The sequence below is a fragment of the Eulemur rufifrons genome, chromosome 1 (genome assembly GCF_041146395.1).
Source record: "Eulemur rufifrons isolate Redbay chromosome 1, OSU_ERuf_1, whole genome shotgun sequence".
Taxonomy (NCBI): domain Eukaryota; kingdom Metazoa; phylum Chordata; class Mammalia; order Primates; family Lemuridae; genus Eulemur; species Eulemur rufifrons.
In genome coordinates, this window is record NC_090983.1 from 28,183,794 (window position 1) to 28,199,317 (window position 15,524).

At 38.2% G+C, this 15,524-nt stretch overlaps 1 protein-coding gene across 4 annotated transcripts in view; it reads right to left on the reverse strand.

Annotated features, from left to right (window-relative positions):
- The window catches only part of PARD3B (par-3 family cell polarity regulator beta), a 957,311-nt gene that overhangs the window by 420,899 nt on the left and 520,888 nt on the right, over nt 1–15,524 (reverse strand). For all 4 annotated transcript variants that reach the window (XM_069468028.1, XM_069468036.1, XM_069468042.1 and 1 more), the window contains exons 9-10: nt 13,496–13,635; nt 12,231–12,359 (exon numbers count right to left, since the gene is read on the reverse strand). In XM_069468028.1, the coding sequence (XP_069324129.1) occupies nt 12,231–12,359; nt 13,496–13,635 (269 nt within the window). The remainder of the gene's footprint in view (nt 1–12,230; nt 12,360–13,495; nt 13,636–15,524) is intronic.

The following is a 15,524-nucleotide window of genomic DNA, read 5'->3' on the forward strand; positions in this document are numbered from 1 at the left end:
CTATCTGCATAATCCAACTCCTACTCCCTAACCCCAATTCAGACTGTGGGTATTTAGAAGGGTAAATCTCTACATGGGGTGGAAGAAGAAAGAGAAAAGCATATCCTTCACCCAGGGAGAGAGGTATCCAGCATAGGGAAAGAAATTTATGTGTATCTCAAGGTTAAAAATGTTGCTTAAACAACAAAGTAGGATAAAGGAGCATGTCTCATTCAATTTTGTATTTCTAGCACTGTATTTGCATAAAGAAAGCACCTAACAAAAATTTTGTGAATGGAAATAAGACCCAAGAAAATTAAATGATCATTCCAAACTCAACATCTAGTGGCAGTCCTGGGCCAATAACTCCAAGCTTACATCCCTGACCAATACTCACTGTTATAGAACAGTGTACTCTCCAATTTCCCTAATCTAACGTGGAAGATTATAATAATATTGGCCCCCAGCAAATTACATCTCCTTGAAATGTGACTTTGCTGCTCTTTCCATCCAAACAGGGAATCTGTTTGCCCATTCCTTACATCTTGACTGGCCTTGTGACTTGCTTTGACCAAGTGGCTGAGGCAGATGTGACACTTCCAAAGCTAAGCCTCAGGATCCCTTGCATCTTCTGCTGTCCTGAGAATGCCATGTGAGGACACTGGACCAGCCTTCCTGAGGGTGAGAAGACACATGACAGAGGACCAAGGTGTCCCACTTGACAGCCAGCATCAACTGACAGACATGTAAGCAAGGCCGCCTTGGCCTTCCAGCCCAGCAGATGCTCCAGGTGAATAAGCCCAAATAAAACCAGCGGAGGAAACATTCATGCAACCACTATGAGAAATAATAAATCAACATTTTAGAACTTAAAATTTTGGGGTGGCTTGTTAAACAGCAATAGATAACTAAAGCACAGAACTTGTGAAAGAGGATATCAATTAAATGTTAAATTCACATTTGATGGACTTTGTATATTATCTCTGGAAAGGGACTTGCAAAGATAGCAAAAGTAGCCAACAATATTATCACTACAAACAAAATATTTCTTTCTACTCTTCTTTTTCCCTTTCCTCAGTTTTCTTTCCTATCTTTGGAAAGGTGTTTGTAATTCATTCATGCTCCATATTTTTAGAAGTTTTTTTTCTCCTTCTTTTAATTTATCTAGGGCCCAACCAGAGTTCTATAATACATCGTAAATAAAATCTTTCATGATTTTAAAGTCCTTTGACTTTCAAAAGACTTTGATTTCTTCCTTTTTATAACTGCTGACTCACTGTTAATCTCTCAGCTTCCTTAACAATATGCAACTATTTTCCTTCTATTAGCTTTTCCCACAGATGACAGGTACCACGCCATGTTCTTAAATTGTTTTTCTCATAGCACTTAGCATTGTCCATAAGCTCCTGGAGTTCAGGGGTCATGTTTCAGTACATTTTAGAATACCCAATGCATGGCACAGCATCTAGCAGAAATAAACATTCAATAAATATTTGATCAGATAAACTGGGAATAGTAGGTGTTCGGTAAATATTTATTGAACAACTGAGTCCTGTTATCTCCAATGTGGACCCAGAAAAAGAGGGAAATGGAGGCCCAAAAGACAATTCTCTTGAACATCAACCTCTCTTTGAGTATCATGGAAGAGAATCATCTGGTTTCAGGAAGATGGAGTGAAAGTAAATCATGAATAAGATATTTTGGTTGGACATTCTTGTGTTTTGCCATTTTGGGTAGGTCTGTTTGTGTTCATTTGTTTCTGTTTGTTTTCCTCCTCCCGGGGGAAGTCAAGGGTCTAAAGATGAAATACATAGCTGCTGGGAAAGAGAGAAGGGAGAGGATTGGCCCTTTCAAGCCAGGCTGAAAGTCTGTATCTCACCTCCAGGGTGCCGAGGCAAACTGCTCCATAAGCCAGGAGCCACAGGCTACAGTATTTATGGAATGAATGACTAGCAAAAGGAGCTTTGCCATTCTTGGAGCTGATATTTCTCTCCATTCTGCCACCATTACCTCCATCTTCATTACTGTGTGGCATTTTAATGTAATTTAATGTGTGTAATGTACTATTACCTTTATCACAACTTACCCCTTTAAGTAAAGTAGAAATAAATATATTCTGTAATTGACAGATAATATACAGAGTGTTATTTGCTTCCAGAAAGGCAGGATGAGAGGTCAGAAGTGAGAAAGGAAAGCAAAGGAGAGAGGAAGGAAAAGGAGAGAAAAAGGAAATACAGGAAAACTGAAACAATATTTCAAGCTGTTAATCCTTACTTAGGTCCTAAGCCTCTAAGAAATGCAAAGAATTAATTATGGAAAAACTAGGTGATAAAAGTCCTTCATATAACTCAATAAGTGGCCAGGAAACATAATTGAACTCGTTTATAATTGAATATCCTGCCATGGAGACAGATTTAAAGAAGGGTAAACTTAAAGAGACATAACAATATTAGATGTTCTTCTGTCTTTTTAACATTTGTGGTAAAACATTCTTTTTTAAAGCGAGAACTGGGACTGTGGTGGGGCTTCTTGCAGGCAGCAACAAGAAATAAATAGTATGTGATTGGTACTTGGGCATCTTAATTTAAATAATTATAATATCTTAAAGAAAAATGCATCTTAACCCCTGCAATGTTTTATTGTATCTGACAAGTTCAGTAATAGGGCACCTATCTGCTGGTGCATTATGCATCGTATGTTCTGCACACTCATTAAAAATAATGAGAATATATTTAAAAGTCATTGCCCAGAGAATCTTTGGGGACGGCGCATGGGAGGAGGTAAGTAGCAACAGATTGTTATCTAAGTGTCTATCTCTGTTTTACCAGCCCTTAGGAAAAAAAAAAAAAATAGTGATCTTAAGTTGATATTCTTTAATGATAAAGATCACACATTTTTCCTGGGAAAACAGGCAGATAAAACATGTTCAGGCCTCTACGTATACTTTCAAAATCAAATGGACTACAGCAGCAGCTTCACATGTATGGTATTTACTTTGATAACAGCTGGAAAAGTCAACCATAATCAATTAAGGCAGTATTTTTTTTCCTAATCTTTAAATATCCTTTACAAAATGAACACATTTCCTTATCTTACACCAAATGTACCTTAGCAAATGTACTGATCACAGGCATAGAGGCAATTAAGCAAATCAAGGTCATCCCCCGAGTTCTGTAACCCACTTCTTGCCCAGCTGCTCTACATCAACAGCTGGCATAAATTACTGGGAACATTTGGTTAACTGGATGACAAGAAGGATATAGTCAGTGGTTGGTCACAATATTACTTTTTCTGAGCTGTGTAAACGTGAATATTCAGAATATTCTTCTTTTTTTCTAGCCTCTGGAAGCCTGATCATGGCCATCGTGGCCACTAATAAGACATATGTCTTGCATGATGAAAATAGGGCCGAATCTCATGGCTCTTCATTGTTAACTTTGCAAGACAACGTAATTAGGCCCCAATCTTCTGAAATGTCATGAGTGCTTCTTTACAGCACAGGACAGTCCTCCCTCTGCTACCTTCCAGTCTCCAACAAAACCAGTCTTGTGATAAAAGCCATTAAGTATTTACACTCTGGCACCTGGAAGCCATACGACCTGGCAGGATGGCCTGCACTTCCTACATCTGTTTTAATAACGCTGAACCAGAGCATTTATCATCATCGATTTTATCAGGACTAGATCTTGCTGACAAGGGTTCAGTAAAATTCTTTCAGGTGTAAGTACTTCTCAGGGAGTAGCAAATGACTATTAATCCCTCAGCCTTGTGGGTTATTGAACATACTCAAAACGCCAGCAAAGATTAAGGGCCCAGTCTCTCAGCGCACAGCACAAGGCAGAGAAGGTACAGCGTTTACCCCAGTGAGGAGGAAGTCTTGCTTAAAAAATATTTCTGATTTTGACAAACAATGTGAACTTTGGTAAGGGGCAATGTTTTTGTGCCTCATTTTTCTGATCTTTAACATGAGATGAAGGGAAACAAAGTATAATTGATTTGTGCAAGTAAGGACCACTTTCTCGGGAGCTCTGAAAACTCTGACATGAATTCCACCACAATGGAATAGTGGATGGTGGAAGACGGTCCAAGGAAGGCGTCAACGGAACACACCTTACCCCTCAACATCCCATGGAGGAGATAAGGAGAAGGGAAGAAGGGCAACAGGTGTAACTGCAAACAAGTAACAATAACCCAATCTTCCAAGCCTCTCCCTAGTACTTCCCATTGGCATACCTCTGAATCTACAAGCTACAAGGTGGCACATAACAAATTTTGAGCAGAATCAAATCCAGTGTGGGAATTTTAAAGCACAATCGAGTTGGGCCTGAAAAAGTCAAGTACAACTGAGTGTGCCTAAATGAATCAGGTGTAATTGAGTTGGGTAACAGCATTGCACTCAGAACTGGCCTTTTGCCAAAATGAGGGGCACGTGGCCAAAAAGGCACAGCTCAATTGGGCTTGACATTTTCACAGAATATTTTCCACAGAACAAGAAATTGTTCACAGAATAGAAGAGATAAAATTGAAAATGTGGTCATTGAAGCTAGTCGGTTACAGCCACTAAGTTATGCTACAGGCTTTCTGTTCTTTATGATGAAACCACTATTCCAATGGCTCTCAAACCTGAGTGGGCATCAGAATCACCTGGAATGCTTGTTACTACGACATGGAGCCCTAAAAGCCCTATCTCCAGATTTTCTGATTCAGTAGTTCTAGAGAGAGCCTGAGAACCTGCATGTCCAATAAGTTCCCAGGTGGCGCTGCTCTGAGACTCCTGGTCTGAGACCACACTTTGAGAACCAGCGTGCTAACAAATTATTGTAGCCCAAAACGAAGCATTTAATAATACTTTTAAATATTTTTAACTTTGTAAAAATACCTCTAACATTTCAAAATATAAAGTAATGATACTTCCTGCTTTTATATGCCTTTACAAGTAAACTACAACTAGATTGTGCAAATGTCTTCATAATAACTTAAACCACCTAAATTGTCATTTACATTCAAAACTAACTATCCTAGCCTTCACTGTCTCATGTAGCTGGAATTAGAAATCTGAGAAAAATCCCTGTATATTTTTTGATTTGGTTTACAATAATTATACAGAATAGATAATATACTGAATGCAGATTAAATACAGATTAGCAGTACTAGCTCTTTTACCGACACCTGCTCCAGCCTTCTATATCATTAGCTTCAGTAACGTGTAGCTTTCATTCATTCAGTTGACAAATATTTACTGAGCATATACTGCACTCCAGGCATAGGAAGTAACAACAGGCGTTAAAAACACTATTTGGCACTCACTGTTTGTTAGCAGCTGTGCTCAGCTACTTCTCACACAACCCTACATTGTAGGTGTTGTTTTTATTTTCATTTAACAAATGAGGAAATTGAGGCACTGAAAGCAGGCTTGCACATCCAGGCCATGCAACTCCCAAACATGGAGTCTTAACGTCTACTTCTCTATAGTTCTTAAGGTCTAATGGGGAACTTTTAACATTGTGTGATTCAGGGGCAAGCTAAGGGGAGCCCTGAATAGGGATGAAGACTAAGTGGGGCTCCATAAGCCAGACCTGGGCCTCAGGGAGGCTCTGCCCAAGGAAGCCACCTGTAAGGAGATGTCTTAAGGAGCTGTGAGGGAAAGCGGAGGGGAGGGATGACGAGGCAGAGGCCAGGCTCCTTACAAACACTTCCCAAGGAGAGGGCGTTAGTAATCCTTAACAGGTAAAAAGAGTATAGAATGGCTGGAAAGTTGGGGGAAGAAAAAACGCTGAGGATCACTGGCCCATAAAACAATTGGGGATCCATGAAAGGAATAAAACTCTAGGATAAAAACAAACCAGCTTATCCTTCTGTCAATGATATCACAGGACATCTAAACACAAAACTTTGGAATTATTGATATTTCTCACTCCATGAATCTCAAATCTATCAGTTGCCAAAACCAAAGTTTTCTACCTCCATCTCTCTCTCCATTACTAACAGGTGGGAAACCCTAACCTGCGCACTTATGATCTCTCATTCAGATGAGCAATGATGATAATAACAGAAAACATTTGTTGAATCCCATCCTATATGCCCTATTATAGGCATTTTACATGTATCTCATTTAACCCTAACAACGTCTCTTGGGTAGACACTAATCTAATCGCCGTGTTACAGATGAGGAATGGAGCCTCAGGGAGGTAACTTCATCAAGGCCATTCAGTCATTAAGTGGCAGAGTCAAGACTCAACCCAAGTTTAACTGATTCCAGATTCTAAGCTTCTTACCAATACCCTCTAGTGAATTACAATAAGCTTTTAGTAGATATCCCAACATCTCTTTGCCCCTTCAAGTTTATTCTAAATAACACTGCTTCTCATGTCAGTCCCTTGCTCAGTAATCTGTCAAGTTGGGCTGCCTACTATCTCCTTGATGTATTTTGTACTTTCCAATCTGTGAGTAATTGAAGATGGTATTTCTCCTTCCCACATCTAGATCCGCATTTTGAAATCCTATTCAATCAACAAGTCCCTTCTGAAATGCTGTTATGGTTTTGAAGGTTTTCTTAGTTCCCAATATACTTTAAATCCCTACAACACTTTATTTGCATAATTCAATCTACTCATCACTCTTTTTTTTTTTTTTTATGGGCTGGAAGCTTTGTAAGGATAGGAACATATCTTATTGATCTCTGGAATTTCATGGTGCAGAGCCTTGACTAAGATTCAGTACATATTGGTTGAATAAAAATGCAGTAAGAAGAAAATGGAAATTATTGTAGAGAGAAGCTGAAATAGAAACTGTATCTTACACCAAAGACTTCATCTTAAAGACACTGGAACTGTGTTACTGGAAAAATACATAAAATATAGCAGTGCATTTTAGTTTTTGCATGATTACTTAAATTCCAAAGCATAACTCTTGCACTTTGGTTTAGGCTGAAAAATCAGTCTGAAATTATCCTTCAATTTCTGCTACTTACCCACAAATAACTGCTATAATATTCATTCTTCCTTAAGTATCTTGGTTAATTAAGCATGGAATCATTTGAATCAAATAGCCAAAGGGAATGAAATAATATATCAGTTAAATGAGGTTCATCTAAGATTTCAAACCAAAATTCTTCTATAATTTATGATGTTAAATAACCTGACATTTGGTGATGTGAATTTTTTACTTAATAATAAGATAAACCATGAAGGAGTTGGAACCATATCTCATTTGGTAAAGTAGTCACAGGGACAGGTAAATATGGTAGTGTTGGAATACACTAAGCTCAGCAACTATTGAGGGAGTCTCCACACGTGTGTGCATCATTTTTTCTCAGCAAAAGCAATATTCCTAAGTGAAGGTCAAATCAGCATGACAAACATGGCTAACTTTTGGTTCTCAATCATGCCAGGCAGGAGAAACTTGCTTGCTTGAAATATAGTTAATCTCACTTGCAGAGGCCAGCATTTAATAGCAGGCAAACTTGGCAGGTAGAAATTATAAATACATTTGAAATTTTTCTCAGCTCGTTTTACCCACCAGGGGTTGCTGTGATTTTCAGGATAATTTAAAGATAAGGCAGCAGGTCAGAAAATGAAACGTTAAAGAAGTTAACAAAGAAATGGCAGAATATTCCTTTCTCCCCAATAAATGAAAGAAGAAGCACATACATGCACATGCACATACATGGCAAATAATAGTCTCTCTCTCTCTCAAAGAAATGAAGGCATGAAATTAATAGAAAACCTTCAATTTTTTTAGGATCTTTCTTAAGTGGAAAGATGGCTTTATCTGACACTTTGCATAAGAAAAAAAGAATTTCAGGTATCAGGAACAGAAAAGAACTTGTAGGCCATGTCTCTTAAAGAACAGACCAAACAAACCACCGATTAAGCAGCATAGTTTTCATCTCAAGTGCAGACACAGACACAGCAGTTTCACCTTCCAATTCTATTACCAACACTAATCTCAAAGTACCTTCTGCAAAAATGTTTCTGTGTGAACACCTCTTTAATAAACTCTTACCCAGCCAGAGGTTGAAGACATCAAAGGATCTTCCAGACTGGGATTCTGGAAAGATTACCTTTGAAGCACAGTTCTTTTGGTAAAGATACTAAAAACAGCTAAATAGTTGTGATGTTATTACATAAATTCCTCTCATTTGATTTTCAACCCAGCCTGCCACAGACAGGAAGAAGGTTGGCTAAATGTGCAGCTAAACTTGTGATGCTATCAATTGCTCAGGAGGAAGGACAGGGACCAGCAAATACAAGAGTTCAGCACAGTTCTTTTAGGTGGCAGGTCAGGAGAAACGACCAGGAAATGAATACTATGGCCTTCGGAATGGCAGAGGGTCACATCCAAGAGACGATCCTATATTGGGACTTCCTGTATAACTGCTGACCACATGCTCCCTTGGCTGTAAGTGTTAAGACTTTACAAGAAGCTAATGATAACAAGGAAGTAAGGAAGATTTAGCTGTCAGAAAATAGGCAGTGCAGTGCAGTTAAGAAGGTAGAGAGCTCATGAAATAGCAGAGCTTAACAAAAGGGAGAGGACAGTTTCTCAGAACAGGAAAACAATAAACATAGTTTGTTTTCTTCAAAGGAGATAGAACAAGACAAAAGCAGGAAGTGCTGTCCTTCCTTCATCCTGCCAGATTTTCAATGGAAAGTCAAGTGTGTACATCAATCATGATAAGGGGGAAGAGACCAAAGTGATACCACCTTCGATTTTTTGAAAGGAAAACACAAAGATGTATCACATAATACACTGTTCTTCATTTTGCCCTTTCAAATAGCGCAGCGCATGCCACACCACGAAGTAATTCCCACTGAAATAGTGTAGTGCATGCTGAACATGACCTCTCTTTAAACTTCCTGCATGGGTCTTGCTCCTTAGGACTCAAGGAAGGCATTTGGGCTGTAAAAAGAATACTATTCCCTAGTTTTCCAAAACAAAGATTCTGGGTTCACATGACTTAGGTGCTTATAAGCTTTAAAGACCCTTGCTTTGCTGTGGTTACAAAGGATATTCCACATATTTGGATGGTGGACTGTGGATCGTTTGTGAGAATCTAGGTATTTCCCAGAAAGTTCTAAAAGAATGAATACTAACCATATGCCCTCCAAATTTTGTGTTTAACTAAAAACAATGAAAACAAATAATTTATTTGCGCCATCATCTCACAGTTGCATAATTAATTTAATATGTTCGTTCCCTGGTGGGCTTAGCCTATGATGTCATTTCTAGGACAGAAATCAAATTTCACGAAATTCCATTAAATGAGAGTGTAATAATATCTATGGCTGCCTCACTTATGAATTTGGTTGGTTATAAAAATTTTGTTTGTAATTCCGCATTTGGGATCCCAGAATACATTTTAAAATAATAAAAAAGAAAACGATCATTGTTCAAAAACAGTAGTTAGTCCCAGGGAAGCCTGTATAAAATCCATCTACCCCTTAATATATTTAAAGTATAGTATTGTAACTGTAGAAGTGGGGTAATGTGCTAGAAGAAATAATTATAGCTAATGTATATTGAGAACTTACAATTGGCCAGAAACTATGCTCAGAGCTTTGCATGTATTTTCTCTTTTAGTCCTCACAACAATCCTTATGATACAGATGAAGAAACGGAGCCTTGGAATGACTCTGTGACCTGCTCTAGATCACACAGTTAGTAAGTGGTGGATACAGAAGTTGAATTCTGGGGGTTGAATTCCAGAGACAAGGTTAAGTGTTATTCCACTTGCTAACTTCCAGGTGTAATTATCTTTGACGGGAAATGCATTCAGAGTTTTAAACTGGGATAAGATCAGCATCCCTTTCCCCCTTACCTAAGGGGAGGGGCAAAGCTTCTAGGAGGAAGGAAGTAGCCATGGAGTAAGGAATTCCAGAAGACATATGCGAGAGGGGTATAAGGACTAGTAGATGGAAATTGGGGCTCATGAGGCTTTACGTTCCCAGCTGGGGGCTCTGTTATTAGGTCCTTTCGCATGCACAGGGGCTGGCTGAAATGTTTCTCTTTCTATGCAGGGTTTTATTTCCTCCAGAACACACAGTCAAAACTTCTTTCTTTGTTCTCTTATCCCTGAAATAAGCACATAGTCCCACTGAGGTTTTCTGAGAGTTTTGTTTCTAGCAACTGAAGAACGGTGCAAGAAATGAAAAGGCTTCTTGCTACATGCACATGCTGCCCCTTTTTTATTGTTTCTTTCACTTTGACCCTTGTAGACAAAGACCAAGGTCTTTGGATAAACAAAAGATTGAGAGAAAAACCCAACTGTATCTTAGAGAAAAAAAAAAATCTAGACTTCACGTTTCTGCGGCGTTTCTCTTCAGGAAATGTGAGGAGCTTCTGTGAGGAGATGAGACAGATGTTCAGATTCTGCGTTCCAGAATGCTTAGGTATGGAGGAGTCAGCATAGGAAAGGAGGTGGGAGCTATTATTTTTATGGCTTACGTTACTCCTTTTTCTTCCCTTCCCTATTTTTCTACAGATCTTCCCTACAATAGGGCAAGGGGAAAAATGAACAAGATGTTGGGAAAGAGAAGGAAAGACAGAAAGGAAATTCCATGCCAAAGAAATGTGAAGGGAAGGGAGTCTTCTGGCCGGTACTAAGGAGAATTAATACATAAAAGAGGTGGTTCAGGAAGGTTGTACACTCACACATGAATATAAACACGTGGAAGAGAACAGTAGGATCAGAATATGAGAGATATCTGAGAGGTCTTATCTAACCTCAATGGGAAAACTGTTTTCTGGAGCGACACTGACAAGTGTGAGGCAGCTCAGTTTGAATATTCTGCATAACTTATTTCCTTCTTGGACAGGTCCAGTAGTTAGAATGTTCTTACACCATTGCCCTCTTCGAATCATTTGTTTTAGTATAAGCTCAATGAGGGCATGAAATGAGTCTTGATTACTTTTGCATCTCCACAACCTCCAACTTTGTACACAGAGGATACTCAGTAAATTATCAGTTGACTTAATGCATAAGTAGACTAATGGATATAAACTGTCCAAAGAAACAGATTGAGTCTACTTTCCAATCCTACAATAACTCTCTACATATTTGATAAAAATTATATCTCCTAAACTTTCTTTTCTTCAAGGTAAATATCCACAATTCTCTCAACTAACCCTCACTGTTTTGATGACCTAACTCTACAAAACTATTCTATTATGTTACATATATGTTCCTTTGCCATTTCTTAGACAAATTCAAAGAAAATAACAAACAAGGGGTAATTTGGAGTCTTTTTATTATATTTGTTTCCCTTCGTTTTTAGGCATAAAGCTCTTTTGAATTTTCCATAGCCTTCTTAAAAGCATAGTATTTCAATAAAGTAATATTTATTGTAAAAAAATGAGAAAATGAAAATCTCTCATAACGTCAACATTCCAGATACCTTTCCTTCCAGTTCTTTTTTTTTTTTAAAGTTTTTTAATGTAATTTGATCATACTGCATATGTAATTTTATACCCTACTTTTTTACTTAAAATTATATTATAGACATTTTCTCATGTTCTCAACTTGTCACAGAGACCATTTTATGCACTTATTATATTTCACTGTAGAGCTATCTAGTTATTTATTTAACCAATATCGTATGGTTGTACAGCGCCCAATACATCACAACAATAGGTAGGACTTTAGGAAAAAAAAAATCAATAGACACGAATTTTTTCCACATCATTCCCATCAGTTTAGGACAGATTATTGTTACTGGGTCAAAGGGTAACAATTTCAAAGACTTTTGAAATTCTCTTCCTCAAGATGCCTATCCCAGCCCTCAAGAATAGGTTAAATTCCCTTGTTCTATATTACTGTAGCAGTCTGAGGTTTCCCTTCATAATCTTCAGAACAATTTACAATACTTGGTTATATTTTTATTTCCTCTTAGATGGTAAACTCCATTAAAGTAGATCTATGAATTATTTTGCTGACTGTGCTTTGCATAGGGCTTGGCATATAGCACATACTCAATGTATATTTTATTGAATTAGCTGAATACTGTTCAATAGTCATTTATTGTTAAAGGGTGCTTGATTTTGTGCCCCAGAAGCACTGTTTACATATACCCAACTCGTTATTACATCAGTGCCCTAAAAGTATGATATCCCAAATGGGGTAAAATATTCCCAGTGTGCCTCAACTTTACAAACGAAGCCTGTGATTTAGAACTCATTTCTCAGCTATTATGAATTCACTGGGCATTATACTCTGCATTGAAAATTCAGTGAGACTGAGATCCAAATATTACCAGCTCTCGGGGCAGAAAATTTCCTTCCTGGCGGGCGATGACCAGTGATGCCGTCTCTCCTTGCTTGGTGCTCCTGAGCATGGCCACGAGCTCTTCCTGCGTTCGCCCAGTGACATCTCTTCCGTTTACCTAATGAATGAAATCGTAGGAAAAGCAACAATTACAACACTTGCTGTCTTCTTCTACCCTCGATGGTTTTTGAAAGTAAGCAGCAAATAGGCTCCCATGATCAGTGAAGCTCTGAAAAGATGAAAACTAAACACACAGGTGAAAACCAACCATGTTTCCAATAATATACCGACCATCGTAGTTACGATGCTGGCCAAACTCAGAAAGTCAGTAATTAGTATCAGCGGCTTTTCCTAAGACATCACATTGTTATGAGGAGAAAATCAAACTGACCAATACCGGGAAATGATTCTTCAAATAGGTAGGAAGCAAATTTCAAATGCTTATACCTGCAACCATTTTCTGCCCAATACAACAAGCAGAAGTGAACCATTATCACATGGCAAATTCCTCCAGAAATATGAGTCTACTGACACGTTATGATTTTCTCTATGTTTAGAAAATTATAGGCATGAGATTATCACAGATTATTAAAAGTTCTAATCTGGAGCTACATTAGTCATTTGCTACATCTTCTTTCATGATCTAGAACAACATAAAAAGCTATAGTGTTGCTTTCAACGAAGATGATTTCTTCAAAGGTAAATTAACAATATGTAATCATGAAGATGATGCTCTCAAACAAAAGTAAATGGAAAAATAATAACCCTCTTGCCTTGGGTATCCCCAATACCATCTCTAGGCAAAGTTCCTTACGGGTGTTTCCATCGCTAGCCTAGCACAGACAACGCAGCTCTGGACCAGGAGCAGATCAACAGAGATGCACTGGCCCATCCTGGCAAAAGTTGAAGAGAACTGTTACAAAGGCTTGGATGTGACTTTGAAATTCTTAGCCCCAACTGAATGTATGATGAACTCCTAGATTCAATCCAAATTTCTCAGGATCCCTAAGAAGTGGAAATAAGAAAAAGATGGCAGGGAAAAGTTTTCATGATTATTTGGCCCCACTTGGTCACTTATCTGAGTGGGAACTTACAAAGCCAAGCTACTCATTAACTAGTTCTATACTTAAAGTCCTTATCTTGTCTATGGGTAATAATTTTCAATATACTCAAAATATAAATGTTAATATATGTTCATATATTTATTTAAATGCCAAGAAATATTTTATGGAAGATATTAATTCCAATTCTTACCTCCAAAATTCTGTCCCCTGATTGCAGGCGTCCATCTTTTATTGCTGCTCCTTTTGGTAAAATGTTTTTTACAAAAATGGGACCAGGACCATGTATGGAAGAGTCTCTGGTAACCACAGTGAAACCCAGTCCTTCAGGGCCTAGCGTATAAGAACAGGAAAATGTATAGTCACCTTGAGCATGAGTAATATAATAGTCAATCTTACAGTAAACTCTACCTAATTTAGACTAATATAAAATAAGCAAAACATTCACATTCCAGGAGATTTTAAATATGCTTCAGTTATTCTGGTTTCAAATACAGATTATAGTTTCTGACAGGCCATGATAGTATCAAAGTGTATTTAGGGCCAATACAGATGTGTCACACTTTGGTTTACTCAGGTTCTAGGAGAAATGCACCGTTGTCCATTCACCCAGTAGACTGATTTCTCAGTAAACCACGACCTGACTTCATACTTTCCTGAGGAGCAAAGGGCGACGTGACATGAGTTTTGTAAGCCTCCCCGTGGCAGCCAACCTGCCTCACTGCTCCAGCGTGTCTTGATTCCTAGCACTGCTGCCTCCCATCGCTCCATCAGCAGGAGTCTTGCTGCTCCTGTCCCGCTCTCTGGCATCTCCAATTTCTCCCTTCTGGTGTGTTTTTCACTGGGTCTAAAGATATGCTCAGATTTCACTACCCTGAAGAACCCTTACTACAATCTTACTGCTTCAACGTGCTTCTATCACCAGTGACCTGCCCATGACCTGCCCATGACCGCATTCTTAACATTTGACATTCTTTCCCCCTTGACATTTCCCACCAATCATTTTATTGAACTTCACTCCCTTCTTACTTTTCATGTCCTTATTTTCTGATTATTTCCCTACCTCTCTGATCACATCGCATCCATCACTCTCTCTCTTACCTACTGTCCTCTCCTGTAACCACAGATGTTCCTCAAGGATCTATGCTGGACCAATCTGTCCTCTAGACTCCCCGCCTTGGCCAGCTCCTGGCTCAAACCACTATCTCCCTATGGGAGAGACCTAAATCTCTTGGTTTGGTCTTAAGATCTCTTTCTGATGTCAGTCTCCTAGATATGGCCACACATATTTCAAATGTGACTACATACCCCACCCTTCTCTCATCCAGATCCTGACCTTTTCAAATATCCTCATCTACTTAAGATTCGAATTTCTAGCAACGACATCTCCATTATACAAGTTGCTCTGGCTGAAAACCTCAGCAATAACTGTAATTCTTCTCTTTCTTCCTTCCTACAACCAGTCATCTATTAAGGCATGCATATTGTATTTCCACATTCGGACAGATGCCATGCACCCTTTACTGATCCTTTGTTGTGCGGTCTCTTCTTCAGTATATCTTTTTGCTGTCAGATTAATCTTCCCAAAGTATAGCTATGATGTCATATTCTTCATTTTTGCATTCAAGGCTTTCTGATGGATTTTTAAGGTGATTCTATGTCTGATTTATTTTCTATCCTCAAAGCATCCAAATCTGTGTCTTACACATAGCTGGATAATTTGTACAAAAAACACAACTGATGTATTTAAATAAAAAACCTAGTTGGTAAGCACACTGGTATATAGTGCCTTCTAGTCAGTACATTTTCCTCCCAGGATAGAATTCTTATAGGTGAATGAAATTTTGATCAGAGAATCTTTTCAGAATCATTTCCATATCCTAATTAAAGATATGTATTATTTGTTTTTGAAATATGTTATATGTGAATAGGTATTCTAAAACTACCTTGTGACCTTAAATTCTCTATTTATTCAGGAAAGAATCTATGGGATCTCAGTTTCTTTGAATTATCTTGAAAAACACAGAATGTCAGAAGGGTGCAACAGGGGAAGGGAGTATCAGGCAGAGGTTACAAAATGAACAAAAGCACAGAAGCATATGAATGCTTATGTGTATGTACATAATGTTGCATAAATATGCATGTACACACATGGCCTGTTCTCACTGATCTGTGCTTGAAATAGAAAAGTTAGAAAAGATGAAGAAAGGAAAGATTGTTTA